Source organism: Nicotiana tomentosiformis, chromosome 3 (assembly GCF_000390325.3).
Source record: "Nicotiana tomentosiformis chromosome 3, ASM39032v3, whole genome shotgun sequence".
NCBI lineage: Eukaryota > Viridiplantae > Streptophyta > Magnoliopsida > Solanales > Solanaceae > Nicotiana > Nicotiana tomentosiformis.
The window spans coordinates 8,382,889-8,409,865 of record NC_090814.1 but is presented as its reverse complement, the minus strand read 5'-3'; the positions used below and the strand labels follow the sequence as shown (position 1 = coordinate 8,409,865).

Here is a 26,977-nt window from a genome sequence, read left to right as displayed (position 1 = left end):
TGGGCCCCCAATATATTTTAACTTTCTCTTCTTCGGCCGAGAGACTCCGGCGAAATCAATTTGTAAGTTCTCCGCTTCTCCCATCTCTCTCTCTCTCTCTCATGAAACGAAAATATCAAGGTTTTATGGGCAGTGCATAAATTTTACCTTTTTGTTTGGTATTCCAATGGTCCTTTATCGGCGAAGTATGAATTTATGATTTGGGTAACTTTTTCATTTGCTCTCATTTTACTGTATATTCTTATTACCAGTTTCATTTATAATTTGGTAATATTTTTTTTTTGAACTAATGTTTAACTTTGAATCAGTCTAATCATAATGCTGGTTGTTAACCGAAAGTAGAATTTTGCAGTTTTTAGGCGGCGCAAAAGATCCAAAGTGGGAGATATAGTCGGGAGCAAAACGGAATGGCTTCTCTGTTCAAGGTAATATGAACGCCTAGTGTTCTTTGGCTTTTCACATGTGCTGTATACATGGGATGTTTGTTCAATAAGCAATTTGTCCATTGATTTAATGTTTTTATGTTGTATCTTTCTCTGCGTTTTCGTGGATTGTACTAATTCTGGTCGGTGGGGGTGGGGTTGGGGGGTTGGGGGAGGGTTTAGCGGGCTATGAGCTGCTCCCACCCGTGAAAAGAATAACCTCTGAAGGAGCATTTAAAAGACATGTTATAACTATCTGCACTAGTTACTAATGCTTTAATCCTTGTATAGCTTCTCATCCAAAGGAGGTAACACCTTTTTTCTTCTTAGACTTTCTCTGTTATAGAGGGCGGTTTGGGAAGGGTGCAGTGAGAATCAAACACACCTTTTGCATGGATACTTTGACGAGTAACGCGTGATAAACCTTGGTGTTATGAGGAGCTAACATCTCAGTCTGTCAGTCATGGTTTCCTGATTTAACTCGAAAGTTTGTAGTTTAGGAAGCAAGATACATCTATGCCTTTCTTTATTTTAGTATAATGTTAGCTAAGTGCAGCAGAGTAGTCAAAAGTGAAAAAGTGCAAAAACTCCAAAGTCTGTTGGAGATTTAAGCGCAAAGAGCAATTAAAGAGTTTAAAAAAAAACCCGAAATGTATTGCAAAAGCATGTAACTATAAACACAAATAATAATAATTTGGACAAAAGAATGGAAAACTGTAATTAAGCTCTATATATGATGTTCTTCCCTTAAAGACAAAGCCCATTGGTGAAGGTGCACATGATTAACACCTTGACGCCTACACTAAAGCGCCAATTAAGTGAGTACAACCTGGGCTTCACTGAGCTTCAGGGCTTAGGCGTGCTTTAAGCGAGCCTTTAGGCTTTAACAACACTGAAGTGCAGTTTCCTGCATATCCAATGGCATTTCATAAATTTTTAACATAGAGAGATTGTGGTGTCCGAGGTGTCCTATGTCCTTTCTTAATCTAGGTTTTATTTGCTTTTATCTTTTAATATTTTATCTTTTTTCTTTTTCTTTTAGGATTTAGCCAAGATTTCAGCATATAGGGATAGAAGGTTTCCGGGAACACAGGAAGAATTTGAAGATGCTTTGCTGAAGTCGACAACTGTTTATGTGGGGAACATGTCCTTCTACACAACAGAGGAACAAGTGTATGAGCTGTTCTCTCGTGCTGGAGAGATTAAAAAGATAGTGATGGGATTGGATAAGAATTCCAAAACTCCTTGTGGGTTCTGCTTTGTAATGTATGGCCTGAACCTTGTTTCCAATCTCCAATTTCTTTCCTTTTGTGTTGCTAACTTTCGACTGTATAATTTCTTCTCCAATTACGGTATGCCTGCTGCAGCTTTAATTATTTCCCTCTAGTTCTGTTTTGTCTTCTTGTTCAGAAAGGATATTGATATTATGTATTTGGCATTTGTTCACACCGCTTGGTAAATATGAGGACAAGAGCGGGTTGCTCTAGTGGTGAGCACCCTCCACTTCCAACCAAGAGGTTGTGAGTTCGAGTCACCCCAAGAGCAGGGTGGGGAGTTCTTGGAGGGAGGGAGCCGAGGGTCTATCGGAAACAGCCTCTCTACCCCAGGGTAGGGGTAAGGTCTGTGTACACACTACCCTCCCCAGACCCCACTAGACTAGTGGGATTATACTGGGTTGTTGTTGTTGTTGTTGCTTGGTAAATATAAGAATCATGTTCTCCATCTCTACTCCTACAAGTATCAATCAACTCTTATTCGCTGTGTCTTAAGAATTAGATGACACGTTTTACAGTCCCGACTATTAATACAAGGAACTTATTAACTTAAGAAGTATTGTAAAGATTATTAGAGAGACTTATACCACAATCATTTGATTTGATTCTGTCAAATGTCCCCGAAGTCTAGGTAGGATAAAGCAGGGACTTCCAAAATTTGAAAGCATTTCCACTTCTTTCACGGATTCAACCCTAATGCAATTATCTATCGAATTCTCACATAATGATCAATGTTAAACTTTGTTATGGATTTTTTGGTTTTAAAGAGTCCTCGTAGAAAAGGAAGGGATATGCAGGAGTAAAGAATAGTGAGAGGAGAGGAAGGGGAGAATTTACTAGTATTACTTCTGCATCTATTTGGAGAAAATGAAAGGTGCGACTGTTATTCGACACTAATCGCCTGATATGTAGTTATTTTGTTCGTTATCTTGAAGGACCTTGTTGATATTAAAAAACGTTTAGTTAAATGGGGTCTCAGTTCTCCATGTTTCTTCTAATTTAACTGAAAAGGAAATCTCCCTCTTGGTAGAAAAGAAAAAGAAAATTTCCCTCCTATTTTTGTCTTAATCCTTTTTCTCCCTTTTTTCAAATCCAGGGTTGGTTTATCTTTGTCCTAGTCTAACAGGTCATATCAAAAAATCGGAATAGTTTGGCTGTGCTGTCTTTGATGCTATTTCATGTTACACTCAGTTTTCTTAATGATGGAAGACAAGTTCATTAATGGGGAAAGAGAGTCTCTAGCCTGAAAGTCAGAGAAAGATAAAATAGATTCCATACAATAATGAATCGACCAATGAACATTTCTCAACGTAAAAAATAGATCTCACTTCTTGCTTTAAAAGCCCTATGTACTATTTATGTATTTGCAACTTCCTGCCACACCATTTGTCCAGAAGCTACTATATGGTTCTTTGATGACTTTCCGAACATTTTTACCAATGTTTCACGAATACTTTTTATAGGTTGTGCCATTGTGGTGTTTGTTTAGGTTGTATTTCTTTGGGATTCCTGTATGGTAGGTAGTGGGTGGCTAAGTTGCTCCGACTCTTCACTTTCGGTGCCGGCCAATTCTTTCCTCACTTCAGGCATACATTGCAGGAATGGCATATGGTTATAAGGAAGATTATGGGTGATAGAATTAGGGAGTTAAGGAATATTCCGGGAGAATTTTGAAGAGTTGGGGCTGAATTCTGGCTTGGAATTGCTTGCATATCTCGGGCATAACAAGGATCACGCCTCATGTAGTTCTGGAGTGATGGTTTGGAGGAGGCAACGCTCGCAGAAATTGCCCAGTATCGTATTATGATGATACTACTAGACGGAAGATTTGGTACCCATGATAGCTCTGAATTGCAGCTTGACTTGAAAGATTTGAAGAATTATAGTTCCACTGATCGTATTTGAGTGAGTTCGGATCTTTGGCCCGCGTATGAGTTTGTTGTCCCTCATAGTGTTGTAGCTTGGTTTGCTGCTTATAAAAAGTTCCACGTCGTGATGTTTGTTCCTGTAAAAATAAAATATACAAATACCCATATATCGTAATGCAAATATGTCAAGATGCGGTGTAAATGATGCAGGAATGATGATGCAAGATTGCCGGCTAGTCGTTATTTGGGATTGGGACGACGTGATACTTGAATTTGACTCGACTATTAGCCAGGATGTCTACCGTTCCGCAGCTGTCAGTGCATTAAGTATTCTCACGTTGAGAGTATCTTCGCACGATGGGAGTTGTTGACTTGTAATGTAGAATGTATCTCCGCGTGATGGGAGTAGTTCACTTGTAATGTTGAATGTATCTCCGCATGATGGGAGTAGTTGCAGTGAAATATGAAGTATCTCCGCACGATGGGAGTTTCTGGCTTGAAAAATATAATCATGCCTGTAAGTTGCATGAGCAAAATGTCAAAACATTCAAGATAAAATAAAGAAGTATGGAGCATGCCCAAGAGATACCCTTGACTGCAAAACTAAATTGCGGTCGTTGATCGGTAGAACGTTGGTGATGAGGTTTGCAACTATCTAATTGTAAACTCCGATGTGGCGGAGTGGCGATGCAGAATGCTCCCGTTGGTGAAGCGAACAATTTTGCTATATACAGTGCTTTGATTGGCAAAGCCGACGACTTGATTTGTACAGGGCGCTCCGACTGGTTGAGCTGACGGTTTGCTATATACATGGCTCCGGTTGGCGAGGCCAGCAGCTCGCTATATACAACATGCTCTGCTTGATTGAGCAGACGATTTTCTATATACATGGCTCCAGTTGGCAGGGCTAGCGATCCGCTATATACAACATGCTCCGCTTGGTTGAGCAGACGGTTCCGAAATTCCTGCAAAGGATTTGAGAGTTAGTTTTCAGCTATATGAGGAAAAATTTAAATAATAAAAGGGAGATGATAGTTGTGAGAGAGTGGCAGATCCGTCATTGCCCCAGTGTGCTCCAGCGTTTCCTTGTATCCCGTCGATCCTGCATTCAAAGAAAAATTCTTAGCAGGGGGTATTGTCGACACAACGTGGGTGTAGGTGTGGGATCCGTACCGAATTTGGTCAACCGATTTTGGGTACTTTGACCAAAATTGACGGGGAAATTCGTGACAAATACAATGATTTTTGAAAACAAAACAAAAGCTAGGGTGTTATTGAAGAAAGCGGAATATCTTGTATATAAAAATTTCTATCCCAGTCCTTTTCGTTTTATCTCCTTCTTGGATTCACCTCTTGTTCAATATTTTCTCCTTCTCGGAATACCTTGTTAGTTTTTCCCAAATTGTCTCATAATTTAGACATATTTTTTAACTCTATTTTAAAATATTTGAATTATTTTTAGCCGAATCCCCCCATCCGTATCTGTATCTGGATCCGTATCAGATCTCAAATTTAGATCATGAAGGATCCGACCTCTAGATCCGCACCCGTATCGGACCCCACACCCGAGTTCGAGCAACTTAGGTGGGTGGTCAGTGATTTGTATTTGGGAAGTAATATTTGTTTCTTGCATTCTCCGTCTTGTTGCCCTGTTCCGAGCATGTCAAACTTTGCCACTTTTAGGTCTGTTTCTTTTGGTAGTAGAATTCGTATTGATGTACTCCCTTTCTGCCCATTTTAGTTGACTTGGGTTGACACTGGCAAAGTTTATTAACAAATGTTTGAACGACTCAAATAATATTTTGAACTGCAAAAAGGAGATAAATTGTTGAAATGATGTCAGATGAATAAGTAGTATATATCTATGCCGGGGTAAAAATTGCCATTAGGAAAGACCTGAGTTTTGGAATGTGTACACGGAAATAGTAGATCAATGGAAATGGAATGGAAGGAGTGCATCACGAGCTTTTGTCTCTTTAGTGCTGTAACTGTTTTTGCAGTTATATGCAAACACCTATTTGCTCATTCTTTTTGACAGCTGAAGTAAATTCTATTATAAACACCAAGATGGTATTAGGTGTGCATTGTAGTTTGTTACGTGTTACGTTTGCATTTATCTCCCGTTCAACCCTTTTCCCGTTCAAGGGAAAAAAGGCGAAGAACAAAAAATGAAGGCATGGGAATATCATTTGCGTTTGTAACAACTATAAAACTTTTTTCAGGTTCTACTCTAGGGACGACACTGAAGATTCTGTCAAATATATCAGTGGGACAATTCTTGATGATCGCCCTATTCGTGTGGATTTTGATTGGGGATTTCAAGAAGGTAGACAATGGGGCCGCGGTAGGAGTGGTGGACAGGTAATCTCCTCAGTGGTTTCATTCTTTTATCTTGAGATTCATGCCAGCATTTCATCTGACTTACATCTTTTTTCCCAGGTGCGCGACGAATATCGTACTGACTACGATCCAGATATCCTTCTCTTGAATTGATAAGCATGCGTTAACAATTTTCTTTCAATTCTTTTATCTATTTCTTTTCTATTTCAGGAAAAAAAATGTTTTGGTCCTATCATGGACAAAAATTGATGAACGTTGCAAATAAAAAGAGTATGGAACTATTAGGACAAAGTTAGTCAAAGATACTTCATGTTATGCAGAAGGATGTCTAACTAAGTACTTTTAAGTAGTGAAGTTTCTGCAAATGCTTTCTACGATTGTCTGCAAATAAGCAGGCAAGTGTGTGTAAAAATCTGTTAAAACTTGGTATACTTTTGATTTTAAAAAAATGAAGAATCTGTTAAAACTTGGTATGCTTTCATCTTAAAAGATTTATGCCAATTAAGAAATAGGTTATAGCTTAATTTCTTACACGTTCTAATATTATGTATATATGTACTTGTTACAAACATTATTATGTAGATATGTGTGTAACTTGGCTATATGGCGAGTGTAACTAAAGTGGTACTTCACAAGGTAATATGTGTAATTGCGTAAATTATTCCTCTATACACAATGATGCTTGAGTTTTGGTTATTCTTTGTTGATGCTGCATGACAAGAGGGGATTGCTCTAGTGGTGAGCACCCTCCACTTCCAACCAAGAGGTTGTGAGTTCGAGTCACCCAAGAGCAAGGTGGGGAATTCTTGGAGGGAGGGAGCCGAGGGTTTATCGGAAACAGCCTCTCTACCCCAGGGTAGGGGTAAGGTCTGCGTACACATTACCCTCCCCAGACCCCACTAGTGGGATTATACTGGGTTGTTGTTGTTGTTGTTGTTTGTGGATGCTGCATCATAGGTTACTCAAGTGCCTCTTAGGAAGTATTTCTATAGTATTTGTTTCAGTAAGCACTTACCCTAGAAGTAGCTGTGGGGCATCAAAAGGCTGGCGCATCAGCATCCAGTTGTCCTTTTAGGTTCTGTCACCATCTACAAGAATCACAACCCTCTGGATCTAGTTAGTAAATAAGGTAGTGGATAAAACAAAAGCTTTTAACCTCTTGTGATCATAAGATTCTAGAGCAATGTCTCTCAAGGACTTATGGTGTGTTTGGTACGAAGGAAAACATTTTACGGAAAATGTTTTCCAATTTTTCCATGTTTAGTTGGCTTAATTGTTTTGAAAATATTTTCCTCATGAACTCATTTTTTTTCAACTGGAGGAAAATGTTTTCCCTATCAAAAGGGGAAAACATTTTCCAAAACTTTTTTTCAACCTTCTCCACCTTCTTTCCCATCTCCACCAACCCTCACCCACCCCATTCATCCCACCCGCAAACCATTGTTTCAACAAGAAAAGAATATTTTCTTTTCAATTACGAAACTCAAATTTCAACTTTGTTCTTGTATAAAAAAGTAAAGTAGCACATTAGTTCATTTGGGTTTGTGTGAATTTTTATAAGAATAATTGAATACTTGAAAAAACTAGAGTCCTAAAAATATTAGGGGAGGAGTACAAGAAACATGAGGATTTTGGGGTAGGTGGGTTGAGGAGAGTAGCATAAAAAATTATTTTCCTAAAAATATTTTATACTCTCTAACCAAACACTAGAAAATATTTTCTAGAAAAAGTTTTTCATTCACCAACCAAACCAGGGAAAATAAGTGATAAAAGTGATAAAACCACTCATTTTCCATGAAAATATTTTCCTTCGTACCAAACACACCCTTAGTGACCTTGATCTTTCTTTAGTTGTGTTTTGCTTTGAGGGAATGAACCTAGTGGTCTCAAAAGCTTCAATTTGCTACATCCTTCCCCTGTGGTTGTAGGATAATCAACTTGATGAAAGACGTGGAAATTTCATCTTGTCGCCAATGGAATGATTGCAAAGTTTTAACAAGCTTTTGTTTGTTGTTTATGTTACAAGGAAATACCTCGAAGTAGATCTTCACTTATTCTTTTGTCATGAATTGTTTATGAGGAATCAGAACTTCTATGAGGTAGAGCAGTACACTTTTTAGAGCAAGTGACCATCCTTTTGTGGAGGTGAATATTGGCTCATAGATATGTTAATCAAGGATAGGAAAGATGGTTGATATTGTTTACTTGGTTTTCTAATATATGCGTTTTAAGAATTATGGTTTAGTTCAAAGAAAGACTTATGGTCTAACCCATGAATGTGCACAGAAATGCTATACTTTATGGTTAATCAATCAATTAAGTTTTCATCACCTTATCTGTCGAATGGTTGAAACTCTTGCATGATAGTCCAAGCAACAGGGTTTAAAAAGTCATTCTTTCCTTTCTTTCTCCATTTATATTTAAGAATTTTGGATTGTCTTTTAATACCTTAACTAGTTATACGTCGAGGTGGTTATGGAAAATTGGTCCAAAAGGAATTGGAAGCACAAAGACAGCTAGTGGATTATGGCACAGGATCATTGGGCGCTTACCCACCAGTTATGCCGCCACCTCACTGTAAGTTTAAGGGCTCTTAACTTCGTCATCAGTTGTTTCTTTGATAATATTGACTCTTTCTTGCGTCTTAGCAAAGAACTTCATTCTCTCAAATTAATTTGATAATATGTGGAATGTGAAATGTAAAGAGTGCAATTATTTTTCATCATCTTTTTTTTTTTGTCCCTAAAAATAGGAAATGTTAGTGCCTTTAATTGAAGGTTCAACTTGAAGCGCCTCTTAACTGTAGATTTAGATTTTACTACTCCAGGACTCGTGTGTGCTTTAATGCAGTAGAAAGCTTTTGATTTTAGCTGGGGGTACAACTGACTCCTATAAGTAAAGCTAGTGTTCATTAGTAGTTGGTTTGGATTGCCAGTGAAGTTCTTCTGAGTTGTTATTATCTGCTTGTGTCAATGTTGATTCCAGAACCTGTCTATTTGTTGCATGACACCTCACTAGTTTGAATATATGTGCGTTTTATTTAATGGGTTATATAACTAAGCTGTAGAGGAATTAGTACGACTAGAAGAATTGTATTAGTTTGAGCACTGGTTGAATGGCAACTTCTGGATGTTAACGATTTTGGTTTTGTTCCAGTTCTAAATTTTGAGCCAGCCGTATTCTTCTCTATATTTAAACTGTTCTTTTTCCAAATTAATGCTGTGTTTCATTAATCTATTGAAAATCAGATTTAATAAGGAAAAACTTGAGATTTCTCTAACAAGGAAAAATTGAAAGGACGAGATTGAAACAACCCCTTTAGGATTTCAAATTAAGCTTTAAATAGCTGATTCACTGGACCTTCAAGCTCAACTGAGTTTTTCTTGCACTTCCAATAACTTCACATCATCACAATTTATCTGTCATGTTCAAACTTTGTTATGCTTGGGTTTGCAATATGATATGATAATAAATATGGTACACCTATAGATCTTTTACTGTGTCTATGGCGATGACTGATGCAATTAAAACTGCAGATGGTAGACATGGTGGAAATCATGGTCATGGCGGTTCTTATCGGCAGGGTAGAGGTATGCTTTTCCAAGCTTTTGATTCAGTTCTAATGCTCTACAACATTGTATTTTCTGTCTACTGTTTCAGTATAGTAGATTTAACAAACAACTCTTATCTTATGAGGAAAACAGACTATCATCGCAAGCGACACAGGGAAGATGACCACCATCGGTCTGATTATCCAAAGAGGACTTATGACCGTGAATCTCGGAGAACCTCTGATCATGAATCCAGACCGGTATTTTCTTTTATACCTAAACTACATCTTTTATTGTTTTGGTCTTTTTCACCAGCATGTCCTGTTCCATCTTTTCATATGTACTCTGTGCTCGCCACCATCTAAACTGAAATAATGTAAAATTGGACAATGAAACAAAGTTTGTATGGGTATCAAAGGAGAAGGTTCCCTGATTTTAGCTTGTGATATAACGAATAAGAGGGTGAGCATCAAATCTTTTATCTCTGTTGTTTGTCCCCTCTTCGGTTTTAGTGATATTTGTTGTTGCAATGTGACGTTTTCTTTTGCTGCAGGAGAAGAATCCCCGTTTCCGTGAGAGTGGTGATTCTGATGAAGAGGAAGATGATGATAGGAAGCGGCGTACTTAGTTTTATTTCCAGATGTAGATTGCTAGGAGAAGAGTGTGTTACTTAAAAAGAGTTGTAAGACCTGCTCTCAGCAAGTTCCTTTGCAACTTGTGCTCACACAATTAAAATGCCAATTAACATGTTGTACGTCAGAAAGTATGTTAAAACGTATTCACTTAAGGAGTAATCGTTGCTTCTTCAACTCTCTTATTTTTACCTTCTTTTGTTTGTATTTCTGATGGTGTCGTTGATGAAGTTGATCCCTCAATGTACCCTAAAGTATCAATTTGTCTAGCTTTATTAAAAGCGATCAAATCCGTGCTCAACTTAAATAACCCTTTACTTTTGACCACACCCCCAAAAAAATGAAAAACGGGTATGTTATTTAATGTTGTTTTTATACTCTCTAGCTGACTGACGAGGGCGGAGAGATGTTAATCTTTTGCTATTAGTAAGCATTCCCCTAGTTTTGACCTAATGGGCTTTCTTTACATTGAGTTAATTAACCCGGCGGGTTCGCCTAGATGCTTAGTAAAGAACGAGCTGGTGGAAAGAGTCGGAGATCATGAAAAGCATTTTCACACAAGGAGGCAAGTGACCCGGATGATTTGCTTCTAATTCTTGTTGCCCGCTCGATTCCGAGTAATAAAGGGAGAGCTCGTAGAATCTCACTAATTGGAAGGAAAATGAGGGCTTCGATCCATTGTGATTAGAGACGAATCCAAAAAAAATAAGACGGTAACAATACTCTAGTTTGTAGTGTTTCAAATTACTCATAATATGGTAATTAAGATCTAATCGGGAAAACTTTCAAGTTTTAAGTTCTGATTTTTTTGATCGCAATCTTCTTTATGAGATGCCCTCATGGAACAAACATAGAAGTCGCAGTACTGGGGTTTTATACTCAAAGATTTGTTGATTAGTAGGGTTTTTTATGCTCGCGAAGTTCTTTCGATGCTTCTCTCTCCTATTCAAGCCAACGTAAGACTATATGTCTATAGAATTGGAATTAACGAGAACACATGTGTATTTCCTGCAAAAATAACCAAGTAAGGCAACTAAAATATGTCTATTCTAATCGCGAATCTATTCTCCGATGCCCGAATTCAAGAACTTACTCTATTCAATCTTATATGCAATCTATAAAATCAAGCAAAACAATCAACCGTCAAACTACAATAGTCAATAACGACCCGTAACCCCAGAATAATCTAAATATTGTTTTTAAACATAAAAGCTATGAATACTAGATGGAAGATGTAAGATCGATGAATTCCGTGGTAAGTTTGTATTTCTTTGCCTTTTCTCTCCTCCAAAATTGACCAACCCCTCACTAATCACGTTTAGGGGTTATTTATAGGTTAGGGTCGGATTCCCCAAGTCCAAATCCAAGTAGAAATCGTTTAAAGCACGGATTGGGAAGGGACCAGGCCTCAAAGCTCGCGAGACCTGGTGTGAGGCGCACTGCAGAGTGGGCGACGCCCAGTGTAACGCCCAGTTGATCTCGCCCAGGACCAGACGTCGCCTGGTCTAGCGCCTAGTCCAATTTTTTGTCTTATCGTGCTCTTTTTGTGTATCTTTGACGTCCATGTGTACAACCTTCATGCATTTTCGTTCCTCAACAATCCTACACATACAAACGACACAATTAAGCTCAAATGTCACACATTTAATCATTAAAACATTGCAATGTAAGGTAAACAATACACTAAAAATATATATTTATAGCCAAACATCAATAGCAAAAAAGCTAATCTTATATGTGTAGTTTTCCCATGCTGATGACTTGAGAACCATAGCAGATTCCATTTGCATCCAAATACGTGGGTTAAGTGGATATAAAGTCCAGCAAGAAACTTCTTTAGTCTTTTAAATGGTTTCTTCTGCACCAAACAACTGAAATCCGAGCTATCATAGAACAAGGATAAGGTACCTCATTTGCCATCCCAATGACAAACAACATCCAATATTAGCTAAAGTGACAATTACTGTTACTCTCTGATTAACTAGCTTTTGGATGCTTGCAACTTTCAAGCTCTGTAGTTTCTTTGGGATCCTCCTTTGCTTGATAGTAGACTTGCGAAACGACTCTTTGCATGAAAAAAATAACAATTCATAGCACAGTGTATACAGCTCAACATAGTATATACTCGTTGTATTTCAAATCTAGTATTCTGCTGGAAATGTGAATGTTCCTCTTGAGCTGCTATTTCAACAAATAACAACTCAATGGAGAACTTAAAGGCCCAAATCAGGTTTCAAAAGTCCCTTTCTTCTCTTCTCAATAGTTGATTCAATTCTCCATCCTTAAGCCACTCCCAACTCATTGATTCCACCACTTCCCTACAGAAGCATTACCAAGAAAAACTGACTAACTCCTTCAATTTCCTATTCTTGAGTTCTCTCAGTTCAATTTAGTGCACATGCATCATATTAAGGAACTGGTTTCGTGTTCAACAACTGTGGATTTTTTATAACTGGACAAACCTTCATTTTTCCCTCATCCCTTTTGGTTTGGGGACGACAAGTACTTCGTCTCGAGTAGGACTTGGGGATGAGATAAGGAGCAATAGAAAAGTGATTTGGTCATCGATAAGCCTCTCCTTATTCTTTCTATAGAACGGGGTTGTGGACCAACAATCCAGCACACATTACTTAGACGGGTTCTAGAAAGGCATATAGGAAGGAATGGACAAATTTAGAATGAAGAAATCAAATGTGAAAGAAAAGACAAAGAAATGAGAGAATATCAGCTCCTATTTCTTTGACCTGAGTTGAATCTTGTATATTTCAACCCCCTAGATTCAGAATCCACTTTTGAGCCGTTCAACAATTAACCTATTTAACCTTTCGAATATGTATTGCATATTCAAATTCGTTTGAAAGAGAGGGGAAAAAAGAGAGCGAGGAGACAGAATATAGATGGGGTATATTTCGCCAAACTAGATAAAGCTATTATTCTAATGTAGACTCTAAAAGAATATGAATGTTGATCCATATTAATTAATTAGAAATTAATTGGAGGGAAGAGATCCATGCAAATTAATCATGTGCCAGGAACAAGATTTGAACTGGTGACACGAGGATTTTCAATCCTCCGCTCTACCAACTGAGCTTTCCCGGCTATTCCTAATGTAGTATCCTCATTTTATTAGAGAACTGGTGTCTATGTTGCGTTAATAGAAACTCAACTGGCATTTTACTTCGCAATACAATACTTCATTAACTAAACTATATGAAATTAAAGAAAAACGAACTATATAATCATCGTATAATATTTTTGTTTCTCTTTTTTTTTATTTAGTATTATTACATTATTAATATGATATTTTATTAGCGTGTCACTTGGCTTAATATCAATATTCACTGTTCCTTTTAACTTAGCACAAATGTATTTCTTACTTCTCAAAAAAAGTATTTTTAAATTTTATTTTATTGTTTACAATTCTTCAATTTTATAAATTTAATAATATATTTGTCTATTGTTCACTTAAATTATTTTATTTTCTAGATTAATTCAAAGTTAAAAGATCTTCATATTATCTTTATTTTCATCTTTGTACATTTTTTCTACTGTAATATTATAATTAGTTTTCTTTTATTTGAATTTTACATATAATTGAAATACTATCATATTAAAATTGAATAGTAATTTTTGAATTTTATCAAAATATAAATAGATAAGAAATTTTACTATTTTGTCCTAAATCTACTAATATTCTTAATAATTGATATTTTTGCACTATTCACCATAAGAAAATAAACTTTTTTTAAAATCTCAACTCAAATATTCCTATATACAAATTCAAAATAATATTTTTATCTTTAAATTCGAATTCAAAATAACTTTCTTTATCAAGACAATATTGCAAGTTTTTTATTTTAAAATAATTTTAAAACTCCAACTTTGTTGGAGCTTTGTCCTAAATATCTATACATGTCATCTTATGGTTATGCCACTTGGCAATGATATAATTATTTTACTTCTCTTTTTATTTATAGATATAAAAAATTATTTTGCTTCTCACTTGACTTAATATCATTGTCCACTACTCCTTTTAACATAGCACAAAAATATTTCTTTACTTCTCAAAATATTATTTTTAAAATTTTATTTATTGTTGACAATTCTTCAATTTTCTAAATTTATCAATAATATCTTTGTGTATTATTTACTTAATTTATTTTATTTTTAAAATTAATTCAAGTTAAAATATCCTCATGTTATCTCTATTTTCATCTATGTACATTTTTTCTACTTTAATATTATAAATAGTTTTCTTCATTTTGAATTTTACATATAATCCAAACACTATCATATATAAATCAAATTATAATTTAGGATTGTTTTCAAATTATAAACAGATAAGTAATTTTATAATTTTGTAATAAATCTACTGATATTCTTAATAATTGCTATTTGTGCATTATTTGCCATAAGCAAATGAATTTTCTTTATCTCAACTCAAATACTTAATAAAAAGACACAATTACTCGCACTCTTGCATTTATTAAATCAAGAAGTGTATGGCTGTATGCCATGTATTTTTTGCATAACTTTTATCACTTGTACGTGGTTAATTGAGTTGCGACAATTCATCACTAAAACAATGGTACATTAACATGAATATGTGCATGTACGAAGTGTAATTGTTTGTCTTTGTAAAAAGTATTTAGATGATTTAATTTTCATTAGATGATTTATGATTGGCCTAATAATAATAACTTCTTTAATCAAATCAATTAAGTTCTTGAATAAAATAAAATAATGGAGATTCCAGCGATTTGAAAAAAGATTAGTTCAAAATTTCCAAATTATAAAAAGTTGCTTTGGTCATTAAAAGGAATGAAGCTAACAGACTGACTAATGTTAAATAGGATTTTTAGTTTCTTAAACGGCGGAGTTACAGCTGTGATTTTTCGGTGTCCTAAATTTTTGTTTCCAAAAGTGAAAGAATTCTATATATATTCCGACACCCACCTTGGACTCCTGAAACTTAAGATACGCTATTTCTTATTGTTGTTTGTTCTTCCTAGTTTTCTGTCATTCACATTCTAAAAAGTGACTTTGTGCCATTTTTCTTCTGTCTTCAAGAAAGAAGGGAACCCATGGAGAAGAATGCTAAATTTCGTCCCTCTGACACTGATCTGATAATGCAATTGTTGAAATTTGTGGCTGGAAAATGCTTACCAACTGAAGAATTGATTGTCTTTGCAGATGTTTACAGCAAAGAGCCATGGCAATTAATTGGAGACATGAATTCCAAGAAAACCCATTACTTTCTCACCCAATTGAAGAAGAAGAAGCCCACTGATGCCCGATTCAACAGAACTACTGGTAATGGGACTTGGACACAGCAGAATAAAGGCAAGCAAATTCTTGATGAAGATGATAGTCTGATTATTGGGTATAAAAGAAGCTTGACTTACAAGCACAAGAAAGACTCCTCTTTGAATGGCCGCTGGTTGATGATGGAGTATTTCTTGGCTGACTATCTTCTTCAGGAGTTGAAATCTGACGAAGCTAAAGAGTTTGTAATCTGTGCGATTAAGAAGAACCCCAGATCAGAAATCAGAGGAAACGGTATTGCTACTATTGTAGAGTATAAGAGGTTCATTGATCGTGTCTTGCAAGAAGGGGTTCATCTCCAAACCCCTTCAGAACAGAGTACTATGATTTTGTCTAAGTTGGAGAGTACCTCGTCTGATGTTTTCTCTATGGGACAACTAGAATCAAAAGATGGAATGTTGGTTATTATAAATCAGACTGATTCTGATGAATTCTTTGGAATGGTGAACGTGGAAAATCAAGAATTCTATTATCAGAAAGGTGATGAGGAGGAAGTTGATTGGGAATCTATATTGGATTTTGGGGATCATGGTTCAGTGCAGAATGACTTGCTTTACTAATTCTGGAAAATTGAAGCTTGGTAGATTTTTGAAAAGGGTATTTTTATTCTTGAGTTTCTTTGAAATCCAAGATAACTTTTTAAAATTAGGGTACTTTTAACTGGGGATATCTGTGAAATCGTAGAAGCATGATTCTGACATTGACTTATTGGATATTTAGATTATGTTGGTGTTAGAATAACAACCAACACATTTTTTCATCATCGATTTTGTGCAATGTAGATAATGTTGTCATTTTCTCGGTGACTCTTAGAGTTCATTCTTATTGTTTATAATGAAAAGTTCAATTATGAAAGACGCTCTTTTTTATTTTGCTTTTGCTCATTTGTCGATGTCCTGTTTCTTTGATATGTTTGACATTTTCTCTTGATGTTCTGTTTTATGTTTTGCTGTTTAAAGAATTTTGTTGCTTCACTATTGTTCGGTTGTTGGTATAGGATCACTCTTCTTATGATCTGTAATATCAAGCTGCTAAAATTAAGACAACAGCAGCAAATAAGAGAAGTCGGATTAATTTAGTACCTTAACAAAAAGTTCCATTTGTAGCTATCAGTGTAGGAGATTTTAAAATTAAGGAGTGAAAACAGAATGCATTGACCATTGATGTTAAGCTGTGCATTTTTTGGCATCTGAAAGTAATACTTCCTCAAGTTCGATATCCTTACTTATTCGACCACTTTCTCCAACTTCTAGCATTATATTTAGAAACAAATTCATCTTCTTTTTCTATAGGGACCTAGCGTAGGTACCAGAAAGAGAATAACTTACAACCTGGAAAATTCAAATTCAGAAAAGGGATGTGGAAACTTAAGAGTTTTAAAGTGGAGGAGAAAATAGAATTGTGATTCAGAAAAGGGATGCTTTTTTTTACCTTATATCAACACTGTATCCAATTACTGACTTGGAAATCATCTTTTAGGTATTAATTTATGTTTCTCGGAGGGCTTACAATATGAATTATTTATTTCCCTCTTTTGTTGTTAACTGTGGGACTTGATGGTTAGGATTAAATGTGTCATTGTCTGTTTCTTTAGTAGTAGAGTCATGATAGATACTTACGACAATAAATAGTGTCAGTCAACTGTTTGATGTGACTCTTTTAGTTTAGTAGCATAAATGTATGTGAATATAACAAAGACGTGCAATTTGTAATTCACAGAAAGCAGTGTAGTTAAGGAGTGGCTACAGTCCATTCCTCGTCTAATAACTGATAATGAATCTAGCATACAAGAACTTGTAATTCCCTGAATCAAGAATTAAAGTTTAGCAAAGAAGAAAAAATTCAACCCTAAGATTGTTGTAATTGCATTTCAGAATATCATACAGACATCTGAATCTCTGTAGGTGAGACTTTCCATGCAACTAGATAAGCGGACAGCTCCTCAGGTGCTTGGTTTTTACTGCCGTAGGTATCAGGTTGTACGGTGGCGTATGTTTATACTAGAAGTCAAGATAGCTCATTAGTTGCAGGTTGTAAATATCTTTGTCAGGTTGTACTACACATTTAGAATATGCTTTCATACAACATGAATACTCAGCTTGTTGGAGTTCGAAATACAACCTGTTTTTCTGACAAGATTTACGCGTTGTTTGTTTTTATCAATTCTCTGTATTCATGTAGAGTTGATTTATTTTGAAGCTGATTATATTGGTCTTGTCTTTCTTATCTGTTCCTGGAAGTGTTGTTCTTCCGACTCTACATATTGGTCTTGTCTCTGTATTCAAGTAGAGTTGAGATTCTTGATGCTTTTTGGAGAGAGTTTTTACATCTGAATTTTCCAGTCGACATAGTAAGTCGTATCTAACTATTGCAAAACTAGTTTGGCAGAACTGGATCGAGCTAGCTCACGCAATATCTATTTGGGACTTGCCAAAAAGTCATTGAATTCCTTTTCTAATTTTTTGCTTTTCTTGGTTTGTACTATGCTGTCTAAGGAGGTATACATGCTTCATGGTCTTCCATCCACTTGTATATTTGGTTCCATGTAGACATCACTTCTTAACTGCTGAAGTTGATTTGCTAATTGTTTTATAGGCTTCTTGTTATAATATATCAGATTATGATTGAGAGGTGGAAATTTCTTTTAACAGTAATCCAAACTTTTTCAGTCCTTTTCTATATCTAAAGTCATATTTAAATCCTCCTAGGATGGTTGCCTTGTCAATATTCAACGCTAGTCATACTTGTTCATCTAATTTTTACATGTTTTCTTACTGAAGTTGATTTACTTGGTTATCACACTAATATACTACTCTCCCCTTTGTATTCTTTATGAAGCTAGCTTCTACTTTTATGTCTGCATTGCATAGAGTGATGGCAACAGGGCAAGATTGAGCATTACTCAGTATTGTGACACGTTTGGAAGACTGATTTTGATCAGTGGGACAATTCTTGATGATCACCCTATTCGTGTGGATTTTGAATGGGGATTTCATGAAGGTAGACAATGGGGCCGCGGTAGGAGTAGTGACAGTGTCACTAATCTCCTCGGTGATTTCATTCTTTCATCTTGAGATTCATGCCAGCATTTCATTTGATTTACATCTTTTTTTCCCGGGTGCGCGACGAATATTGTATAGACTATTGATCCAGGTATCCTTCTCTTCAATTGATAAGCATGCCTTAACAGTTTACTTTCAATTCTTTTAGCTTTTTTTTTTTGTGGGGGGGGGGGGGGGGGATATTCTGCTCCTATCATGGGCAAAATTGATGAACACTACAAATAAAAAGGGTATGGAACTATTAGGGACAAAGTTAGTCAAAGCTACTTCATGGTATGCAGAAGGATATCTAACTAAGTACTTTTAAGTAGTGAAGTTTCTGCAAATGCTCTCTACGATTGTCAGCAAAAAAGCAGGCAAGTGTGTGTAAAAATCTGTTAAAACTTGGTATACTTTTGATTAAAAAAAGAATCTGTTAAAACTTGGTATGCTTTCATCTTGAAAGATCTATGCCAGTTTGGTGTAAGTAAATTGAGAAAAGGATATAGTTTAATTGCTTACATGTTCTAATATTATGTATATACGTACTTATTAAAAACATTTTTATGTAGATATGTGTGTAACTTGTCTATATGGAAAGTTAACTAAAGTGGTACTTGACAAGGTAATATGTGTAATTGCATAAGTTATTCCTCTATACACAATAATGCTTGAGTTTCGGTTATTCTTTGTTGATGCAACATCATAGGTTACTCAAGTGCCTGTTAGGAAATATTTCTATAGTGTTTGTTTCAGTAAGCACTTACCCTAGAAGTAGCTGCGGGGCATCAGAAGGCTGGTGCATCAGCATCAAATTGTCTTTTTAGGCTCTATGTCACCATCTACAAGAACCACAACCCTCCGCATCTAGTTAGTAGATAAGGTAGTGCATAAACAAAAGCTGTTAACCTCTTGTGTTCAAAAGATTCTAGAGCATTCTTTCTCAAGGACTTAGTAACCTTGATTTTTCTTTAATTGTGTTTTGCTTTGAGGGAATGAACCTAGTGGTCTCAAAAGCTTCAATTTTCTACATCCTTCCCCTGTTGTTGTAGGATAATCAACTTGATGAAAGACGTGGAAATTTCATCTTGTCGCCAATGGAATGATTGCATAGTTTTAACAAGCTTTTGTTTGTTGTTTATGTTACAAGGAAATACCTCGAAGTAGATCTTCACTTATTCTTTTGTCATGAATTGTTTATGAGGAATCAGAACTTCTATGAGGTAGAGCAGTACACTTTTTAGAGCAAGTGACCATCCTTTTGTGGAGGTGAATATTGGCTCATAGATATGTTAATCAAGGATAGGAAAGATGGTTGATATTGTTTACTTGGTTTTCTAATGTATGCGTTTTAAGAATTACGGTTTAGTTCAAAGAAAGACTTATGGTCTAACCCATGAATGTGCACAGAAATGCTATACTTTATGGTTAATCAATTGAGTAAGTTTTCACCACCTTATCTGTCGAATGGTTGAAACTCTTGCATGATAGTTCAAGCAACAGGGTTTAAGAAATCATTCTTTCCTTTCTTTCTCCATTTATATTTAAGAATTTTGGACTGTCTTTTAATACCTTAAGGGCTCGTTTGGTTCGCGGACAGAATTATCCTGGGATTATAATCCCGGGATTAATAATCCCTTGGGTTACTTAGTGCTATTACTTTGTTTGGTTCATTGGATTAAAAATGGGATATACCATATATAATCCAAAACATGTGTTTGGTTTAAAGTTGGATAAACTTGGATAAAATTCTATTTCCTATTTTAACCTTAGATATTTCATGACTTATACAAAATTATATTGTTGCTGCACTGTTGCAAAAGAAGTACACAAACTGAAGCTAAAATAGTGTAGAAACATACAGAAAAATATAGAAACTATGCAAAAGAGTGCAGAATCAATGTAGAAAAATGCAAAAACTATGCAGAAAACTGCAGAAACTATGCAAAAAGAGTGCAGAAAAATGCAGAATAATGTAAAAACATAGCAGAAAAAACGCAGGAATCATGCAGAAACTGTGCACCAAGAATGCAGAAAGTGCAGGAACTATGCAAAAATTACTCAAATACAGTGCAAAAAAATACAAGAATTGTGCAAAAACTCCAGCAAAAAGAGTGCAGAAGCTTATGCAGAAACTGAAACTAAAATCTGCTAAACTGAAACTTAAAAACTACAAACTGAAATTAAAATATGCAGAAATCGAAACTAAAATAAGTGCAGAAACTAAAGCTAAAATAAGTGCAGATACTACAATAAGAAAAAGTGTAGAAACTGCAGTCAAAATCTGCAGAAATTGAAACTAAAAAAGTGCAGCGGCAAACATACACATTGCTCTGGAATACCAATAGTGCCATAAAATCACCGCGAAATTGTTCAAGCATGTCGCAAATATAAAAACAATATCACACGATCATAAAAAGCTATAAATAGACAAAAGGTATGATCCTCATACCAATTAGCATTCATGCATTACATTTACATATGCATCCTCATGCTCATACTAGTCACATATCAAGTTTATGGAGCTGAGGCATCAAAAATATAATACATCTATTGAACATTTTGAAGGTCGTCAATTTAGCAAAAACCATCAAACCCATGCCCAACCTTTACAATTATATCTTATATACTTGGAAATGTATCATTGATGATCATCCAGACCATATTCTGACGTTCAAGTTCACCCATCCGTAAGAACATATCCATTTAGGAAGCTAGAAAAACAGAGAAAATAAAATTTTATAATGATAAACTCCAGCATATAAATCTCATAAAAGCACACAATGAAGATGCAATCAACTGGTAACTACCACACAATGAAGATGCAATCAACTACCAGCATATAAATCTCATAAGAGCAACCGAGCCTTGTTTACTGATTTGTTTTTAAATCTGGAAGGAATTAAAATGCTAATCTACTGCGATTTTTTCACCTGAAATCACTTGTTTTATTCACTTATATTACTGCAGCATAGGGCGACTTAGGCGCAATGAGGTTGAGAATGGTAAAAATCATTAATATTTCACTAAAACTACATTTACTATGTAAAAGAATGCTGAAAATTTCTGGGTTTTAGCAAACAAAACAAGTACAAATCAACATCAAAACCCCATCAGTTGTTACTCAACAAATAGAAAATAGATACCTTGGACAAAGAGAAGTAACAAAAAGGGGAAGAAAAAAAGAAAAAAAAAAGTTTTTTTAGAGAAAGACTTTTGTGTAATAATAGAGAATGAGGTGAGAAGGGGAAGAAAAGAAATAAAAACTTACTGAGAAGGAGAAGTAGATTTTCTCTCGTGATATCAGGGAGCCATGGTTGAGATGTGAAGCTCAGTTGTATCGTCAGAGAGAAAAGGGTTTGTGGAGAACTGACAAAACAAACATACTGATGCAGTGAAAAGGGCTTTTGGAGGGGTAATCCGGTCTTCACGAAATCTTTATCCAAGGGATTATAATACCGGTATTGTTATTCCACCTCCAATGTGGGATAAGTTTATACCAATATTTGGTATAAAATTATACTAGTATTATTTAATACCAGTAACCAAACATGGAATAAATGTAATCCCAATTTTTATACTGGGATATCCCACTTAATTTAACCTGTAACCAAACGACCCCTAACTAGTTGTACGCCGAGGTGGTTATGGAAAATTGGTCCAAAAGGAATTGGAAGCACAAAGGCAGCTAGTGGATTATGGTACCGGATCATTGGGCGCTTACCCACCAGTTATGCCGCTACCTCACTGTAAGTTTAAGGGCTCTTAATTTCGTCATCAGTTGTTTCTTTGATAATATAGACTCTTTCTTGCGTCTTAGCAAAGAGCTTCATTCTTTTCATATTTATTTTGATAATATGTGGAATGTGAAATGTAAAGAGTGCAATTGTTTTTCATCTTCTTTCTTTTTCTTTTTCTTTTCAAAAAAGCAATGGTAGTGTCTTTGATTGAAGAGTCAGCTTGAAGCGCCTCTTAACTGTAGATTTAGATTTTACTACACCAGGACTTGTGTGTGCTTTAATGCAGTAGAAAGCTTAACTGACTCCTATAAGTTAAGCTAGTGTTTATTAGTAGTTGGTTCGGTGGTGAAGTTCTTCTGAGTTGTTATTATCTGCTTGTGTCAACGTTGATTCCAGAACCTGTCTATTTGTCTCATGACACAGATGTGCCTTTTATTTAATGGATTATAACTAAGCTGTCAGAGGAATGGTGGTTTTGATATCAACTAATGCTGTAAGCATAATGTCTACATTCTGAATGCTCCATTGCAAATGAAATGAGTATGACTAGAAGAATTGTATAAGTTTGAGCACTTGTTGAATGGCAACTTCTGGATTTTAACGATTTTGGTTTTGTTCCAGTTCTAAATTAAACTGTTCTCTTTCCAATTAATGCTGTCTTTCATTAATCTATTGAGAATCAGATTTAACAAGGAAAAACTTGAGATTTCTCTAACAAGGAAAAAGTGAAAGGAAGAGATTTATCTGCCACGCTCAAACTTGGTTATGCCTTAGGTTTTGCAAATACGATATGTTAATAAAAATAGTACACATATAGACCTTTTACTGTGTCTATGGCACTGACTGATACATAGAAAACTGCAGATGGTAGATGTTAGCCCTCCGCCTCTTTGGGATTTACTTGGCAGTGAGAGCGTTGTCAAGGGCAGCAAGAGTGTTGCCAAGCTAAGGTGCGCGAGATAGCACCAAGGCAAAAGAGAAATGGGCAAGCTAAGGACCAAGGCTTTGAGGGAGGCAAGGCAGCTTGGCAAGGGCTTGATAAGGCAGTGTGGGCAAATTGGTGCGGCATGGCACGGCATGTGCGCCAAAGACAAAGGTGGTGGCAATTCGGATTGAGGCAGCGCCAAGTACAGGCTAAGCTAAATCAAGATAGCGCGGAATGATAGCGAGTGGTCTCAATAGCTAAGGCAAGGCTATGTGAGGCAAAAGACAAGCAATGGCACGGGGGAAACAAGTATTGACAAAGACAAGGCAGAAACGCGGCTAAGGCAATGTGCGTGCGACAAGAGTGTCCGGCGTGTGCGGCAAAATCATGGGTGTGAAAAGGCACGGAAGAAAATATGTTATTAATATTGGATGATAAATACAATACAAGAGGTCCCTATTTATAGCTATACACTACAAGGAGATATTACTCCTCTTCCAATGTGGGACAAGACTACACTATACATATCTATAAACTAACACTCCCCCTCAAGCCGGTGCATACACATCATATGTACCGAGCTTGTTACACATGTAACTAATACGAGAACCAGTAAGAGACTTAGTGAAAATATCTGCTAGTTGATCATTCGACTTTACAAACTTTGTAACAATATCTCCTGAAAGTATTTTTTCTCTGACAAAGTGACAGTCGATCTCAATGTGTTTAGTCCTCTCATGGAACACTGGATTTGACGCAATATGAAGAGCAGCTTGGTTATCACACACTAGTTCCATCTTGCTGATTTCTCCGAACTTTAACTCCTTGAGCAACTGCTTGACCCAAACTAACTCACACGTCGCCATAGCCATGGCCCGATATTCGGCTTCGGCGCTAGATCGAGCAACTACATTCTGTTTCTTGCTCTTCCACGAGACCAAATTACCTCCTACTAGAACATAATATCCAGACGTAGAACGTCTATCAAAAGGTGATCCTGCCCAATCAGCATCTGTGTACCCAACAATCTGCTCGTGGCCTCGATCCTCGAATAGTAATCCTTTACCTGGAGCTGACTTTATATACCGAAAAATGCGAACAACTGCATCCCAGTGACTATCACATGGAGAATCCATAAACTGACTTACAACACTCACCGGAAAAGAAATATCAGGTCTAGTCACTGTGAGGTAATTCAATTTGCCAACCAACCTCCTATATCTCGTAGGGTCTCTAAGAGGCTCCCCATGTCCAGGCAGAAGCTTAGCATTCGGATCCATAGGAGAGTCAATAGGTTTGCAACCCATCATTCCAGTCTCCTCAAGAATGTCTAAGGCATACTTCCGCTGTGAAATAACAATACCTGAGCTAGACTGAGCGACCTCAATACCTAGAAAATACTTCAATCTGCCCAGATCCTTAGTCTGGAAGTGCTGAAAGAGATGTTCCTTCAGATTAGTAATACCATCCTGATCATTACCAGTAATAACAATATCATCAACATAAACCACTAGATAAATACACAGATTAGGAGCAGAATGCCGATAAAACACAGAGTGATCAGCCTCACTACGAGTCATGCCGAACTCCTGAATAATTGTGCTGAACTTACCAAACCAAGCTCGAGGGACTGTTTCAAAACATATAGTGACCTGCGCAATCTGCACACACAACCATTAAACTCCCCTGAGCAACAAAACCAGGTGGTTGCTCCATATAAACTTCTTCCTCAAGATCACCGTGGAGAAAAGCATTCTTAATGTCTAACTGATAAAGAGGCCAATGACGTACAACAGCCATGGACAAAAAGAGACGAACAAATGCTACTTTAGCCACGAGAGAGAAAGTATCACTATAATCAAGCCCAAAAATCTGAGTATATCCTTTTGCAACAAGACGAGCCTTAAGCCGATCAATCTGGCCATCCGGGCCGACTTTGACTGCATAAACCCAACGACAACCAACAGTAGACTTACCTGCAGGAAGAGGAACAAGCTCCCAAGTGTCACTCGCATGTAAAGCAGACATCTCGTCAATCATAGCATGTCGCCATCCTGGATGAGATAGTGCCTCACCTGTAGACTTAGGGATAGAAACAGTGGACAAAGAAGATATAAAAGCATAATGTGGTGACGACAGACGATGATAACTTAAACCGACATAGTGGGGATTAGGATTAAGTGTGGATCGTACACCTTTGCGGAGTGCAATTCGTTGACTAAGAGGAGACAAGTCCGCAGTAGGTGCAGAATCTGATGCGGGGCGCGCATCACCTGGGCCTGATGCTGGATGTGGACGACGATAATAAGTCAAGAATGGTGGAGCTGCAGAAGGTTAAACTGGATTATGTGGAGGAACTGGAGCTATAGGTGGTGGAGCTACAACCGGAGCTGTAGGTGGTGGAACTGGAGCTATAGGTGGTAGAGGTACAACTGGAGCTATAGGTGGTGGAGCTACAACTGGAGCTGTAGGTGGTGGAGCTGGAGTGACTGAATCTCCAAAAGATAAAACTGGTAGTACCTCGGAAATATCTAAGTGATGACCTGAACCTGTGAAGTATGATTGGGTTTCAAAGAAGGTAACATCAGCGGACATAAGGTACCGCTGGAGGTCAGGAGAGTAGCATCGATACCCCTTTTGTGTTCTCGAGAAACCCAGAAATACGCACTTAAGAGCACGAGGAGCTAACTTATCTGTTCCTGGAGTAAGGTTATGGACAAAACAAGTGCTTCCAAAGATACGGGGTGGAAGAGAGAACAAAGGTAAGTGGGGAAACATGACAGAGAATGGAACTTGGTTCTGGATAGCTGAAGATGGCATACGATTAATAAGATAGCAAGATGTAAGAACGACATCCCCCAAAAACGCAACGGAGCATGAGATTGTATGAGTAGGGTACGAGCAGTTTCAATAAGATGCCTATTCTTTCTTTCAGCTACCCCATTTTGTTGAGATGTGTACGGACAAGATGTTTGATGAATAATCCCATGAGATTTCATAAACTGCTAAAATGGGGAAGTCAAATACTCTCGAGCATTATCACTACGAAATGTGCGAATAGAAACCCCAAATTGATTTTGAATTTCAGCGTGGAAGGTCTGGAAAATAGAAAACAGCTCAGATCGATTTTTTATCAAAAATATCCAAGTGCACCTGGAATAATCATCAATGAAACTGACAAAGTAGCGGAATCCTAAGGTGGAACTGACCCGACTAGGACCCCAAATATCTGAATGGACTAAAGTAAAAGGTGACTCTGCTCGATTATCAAGACGCCGAGGGAAATGGGAGCGGGTATGCTTACCGAGCTGACATGACTCACACTCTAGAGCTGACAAGTGAGATAAATCAGATACCATTTTCTGAAGTTTTGACAAACTGGGATGTCCCAACCGTTTATGTAATAAATCTGGTGAATAAGTAACACGGCAAGTTGTAGAAGGAAGACAAGATGTGAGTCCATGTGATTTAGCAAGGATAAGGTAATAAAGTCCGTTTGATTCACGCCCGGTACCAATGATCCGCCCCGTACTGCGTTCCTGTATAAAAACATGGTCATCAAGAAATAAAACAGCGCATTTAAGTGATTTGGCTAAGCGACTAACAACTATGAGATTAAAAGGACTATTGGGAACATAAAGGACTGAATCTAAAGGTAAGGAAGGAAGTGGGCTTGCTTGACCTATTGCAGTTGCCATGGTTTGAGACCCATTGGCCATTGTGACTTTTGGAAGAGATTGAGAATACGAAATAGTAGTGAAAAGAGATTTGTTACCAGAAATATGATCTGATGCACCTGAATCAATGACCCAAAACTCAGAGGATGAAGATTGGGAGAAACAAGTCACGCTATTACCTG

The 26,977-nt window shown here is 36.7% G+C and overlaps 2 protein-coding genes across 6 annotated transcripts; both read left to right on the top strand.

Moving 5' to 3' along the window:
* Nucleotides 1–43: 43 nt before the first annotated feature.
* Nucleotides 44–10,264, top strand: LOC104100181 (nuclear cap-binding protein subunit 2-like). 4 transcript variants are annotated; one of them, XM_070196700.1, is made up of 9 exons: nucleotides 44–62; nucleotides 353–425; nucleotides 1,465–1,688; nucleotides 5,787–5,925; nucleotides 6,004–6,037; nucleotides 8,368–8,481; nucleotides 9,441–9,494; nucleotides 9,609–9,715; nucleotides 10,009–10,264. In XM_070196700.1, the coding sequence occupies exons 2-9, from the start codon at nucleotides 408–410 to the stop codon at nucleotides 10,081–10,083; spliced, it is 765 nt and encodes a 254-aa protein (XP_070052801.1). In that variant the 5' UTR covers nucleotides 44–62; nucleotides 353–407; the 3' UTR covers nucleotides 10,084–10,264. The 4 variants fall into 4 exon arrangements, with proteins under 4 accessions (XP_070052801.1, XP_070052799.1, XP_070052800.1 ...); XM_070196698.1 differs by having other exon boundaries at nucleotides 47–204; XM_070196699.1 differs by having other exon boundaries at nucleotides 49–185.
* Nucleotides 10,265–15,045: 4,781 nt separating this feature from the next.
* Nucleotides 15,046–19,576, top strand: LOC104100180 (NAC domain-containing protein 41-like). Of its 2 annotated transcripts, none has more exons than XM_070196697.1 (2): nucleotides 15,046–16,009; nucleotides 18,255–19,576. In XM_070196697.1, the coding sequence occupies exon 1, from the start codon at nucleotides 15,172–15,174 to the stop codon at nucleotides 15,970–15,972; it is 801 nt and encodes a 266-aa protein (XP_070052798.1). In that variant the 5' UTR covers nucleotides 15,046–15,171; the 3' UTR covers nucleotides 15,973–16,009; nucleotides 18,255–19,576. The 2 variants fall into 2 exon arrangements, with proteins under 2 accessions (XP_070052798.1, XP_070052797.1); XM_070196696.1 differs by having other exon boundaries at nucleotides 18,251–19,576.
* Nucleotides 19,577–26,977: the final 7,401 nt, after the last annotated feature.

What these genes read in the sequence shown, in the direction of transcription:
- LOC104100181 (XM_070196700.1), top strand. An exon ending in TCGTACTGACTACGATCCAG is followed by an intron (nt 6,038 to 8,367) that starts ATATCCTTCTCT and finishes AACTAGTTATAC; the next exon opens with GTCGAGGTGGTTATGGAAAA. An exon ending in TTCTTATCGGCAGGGTAGAG is followed by an intron (nt 9,495 to 9,608) that starts GTATGCTTTTCC and finishes TGAGGAAAACAG; the next exon opens with ACTATCATCGCAAGCGACAC.
- LOC104100180 (XM_070196697.1), top strand. Translation starts at nt 15,172, where the DNA reads ATGGAGAAGAATGCTAAATTTCGTCCCTCTGACACTGATCTGATAATG.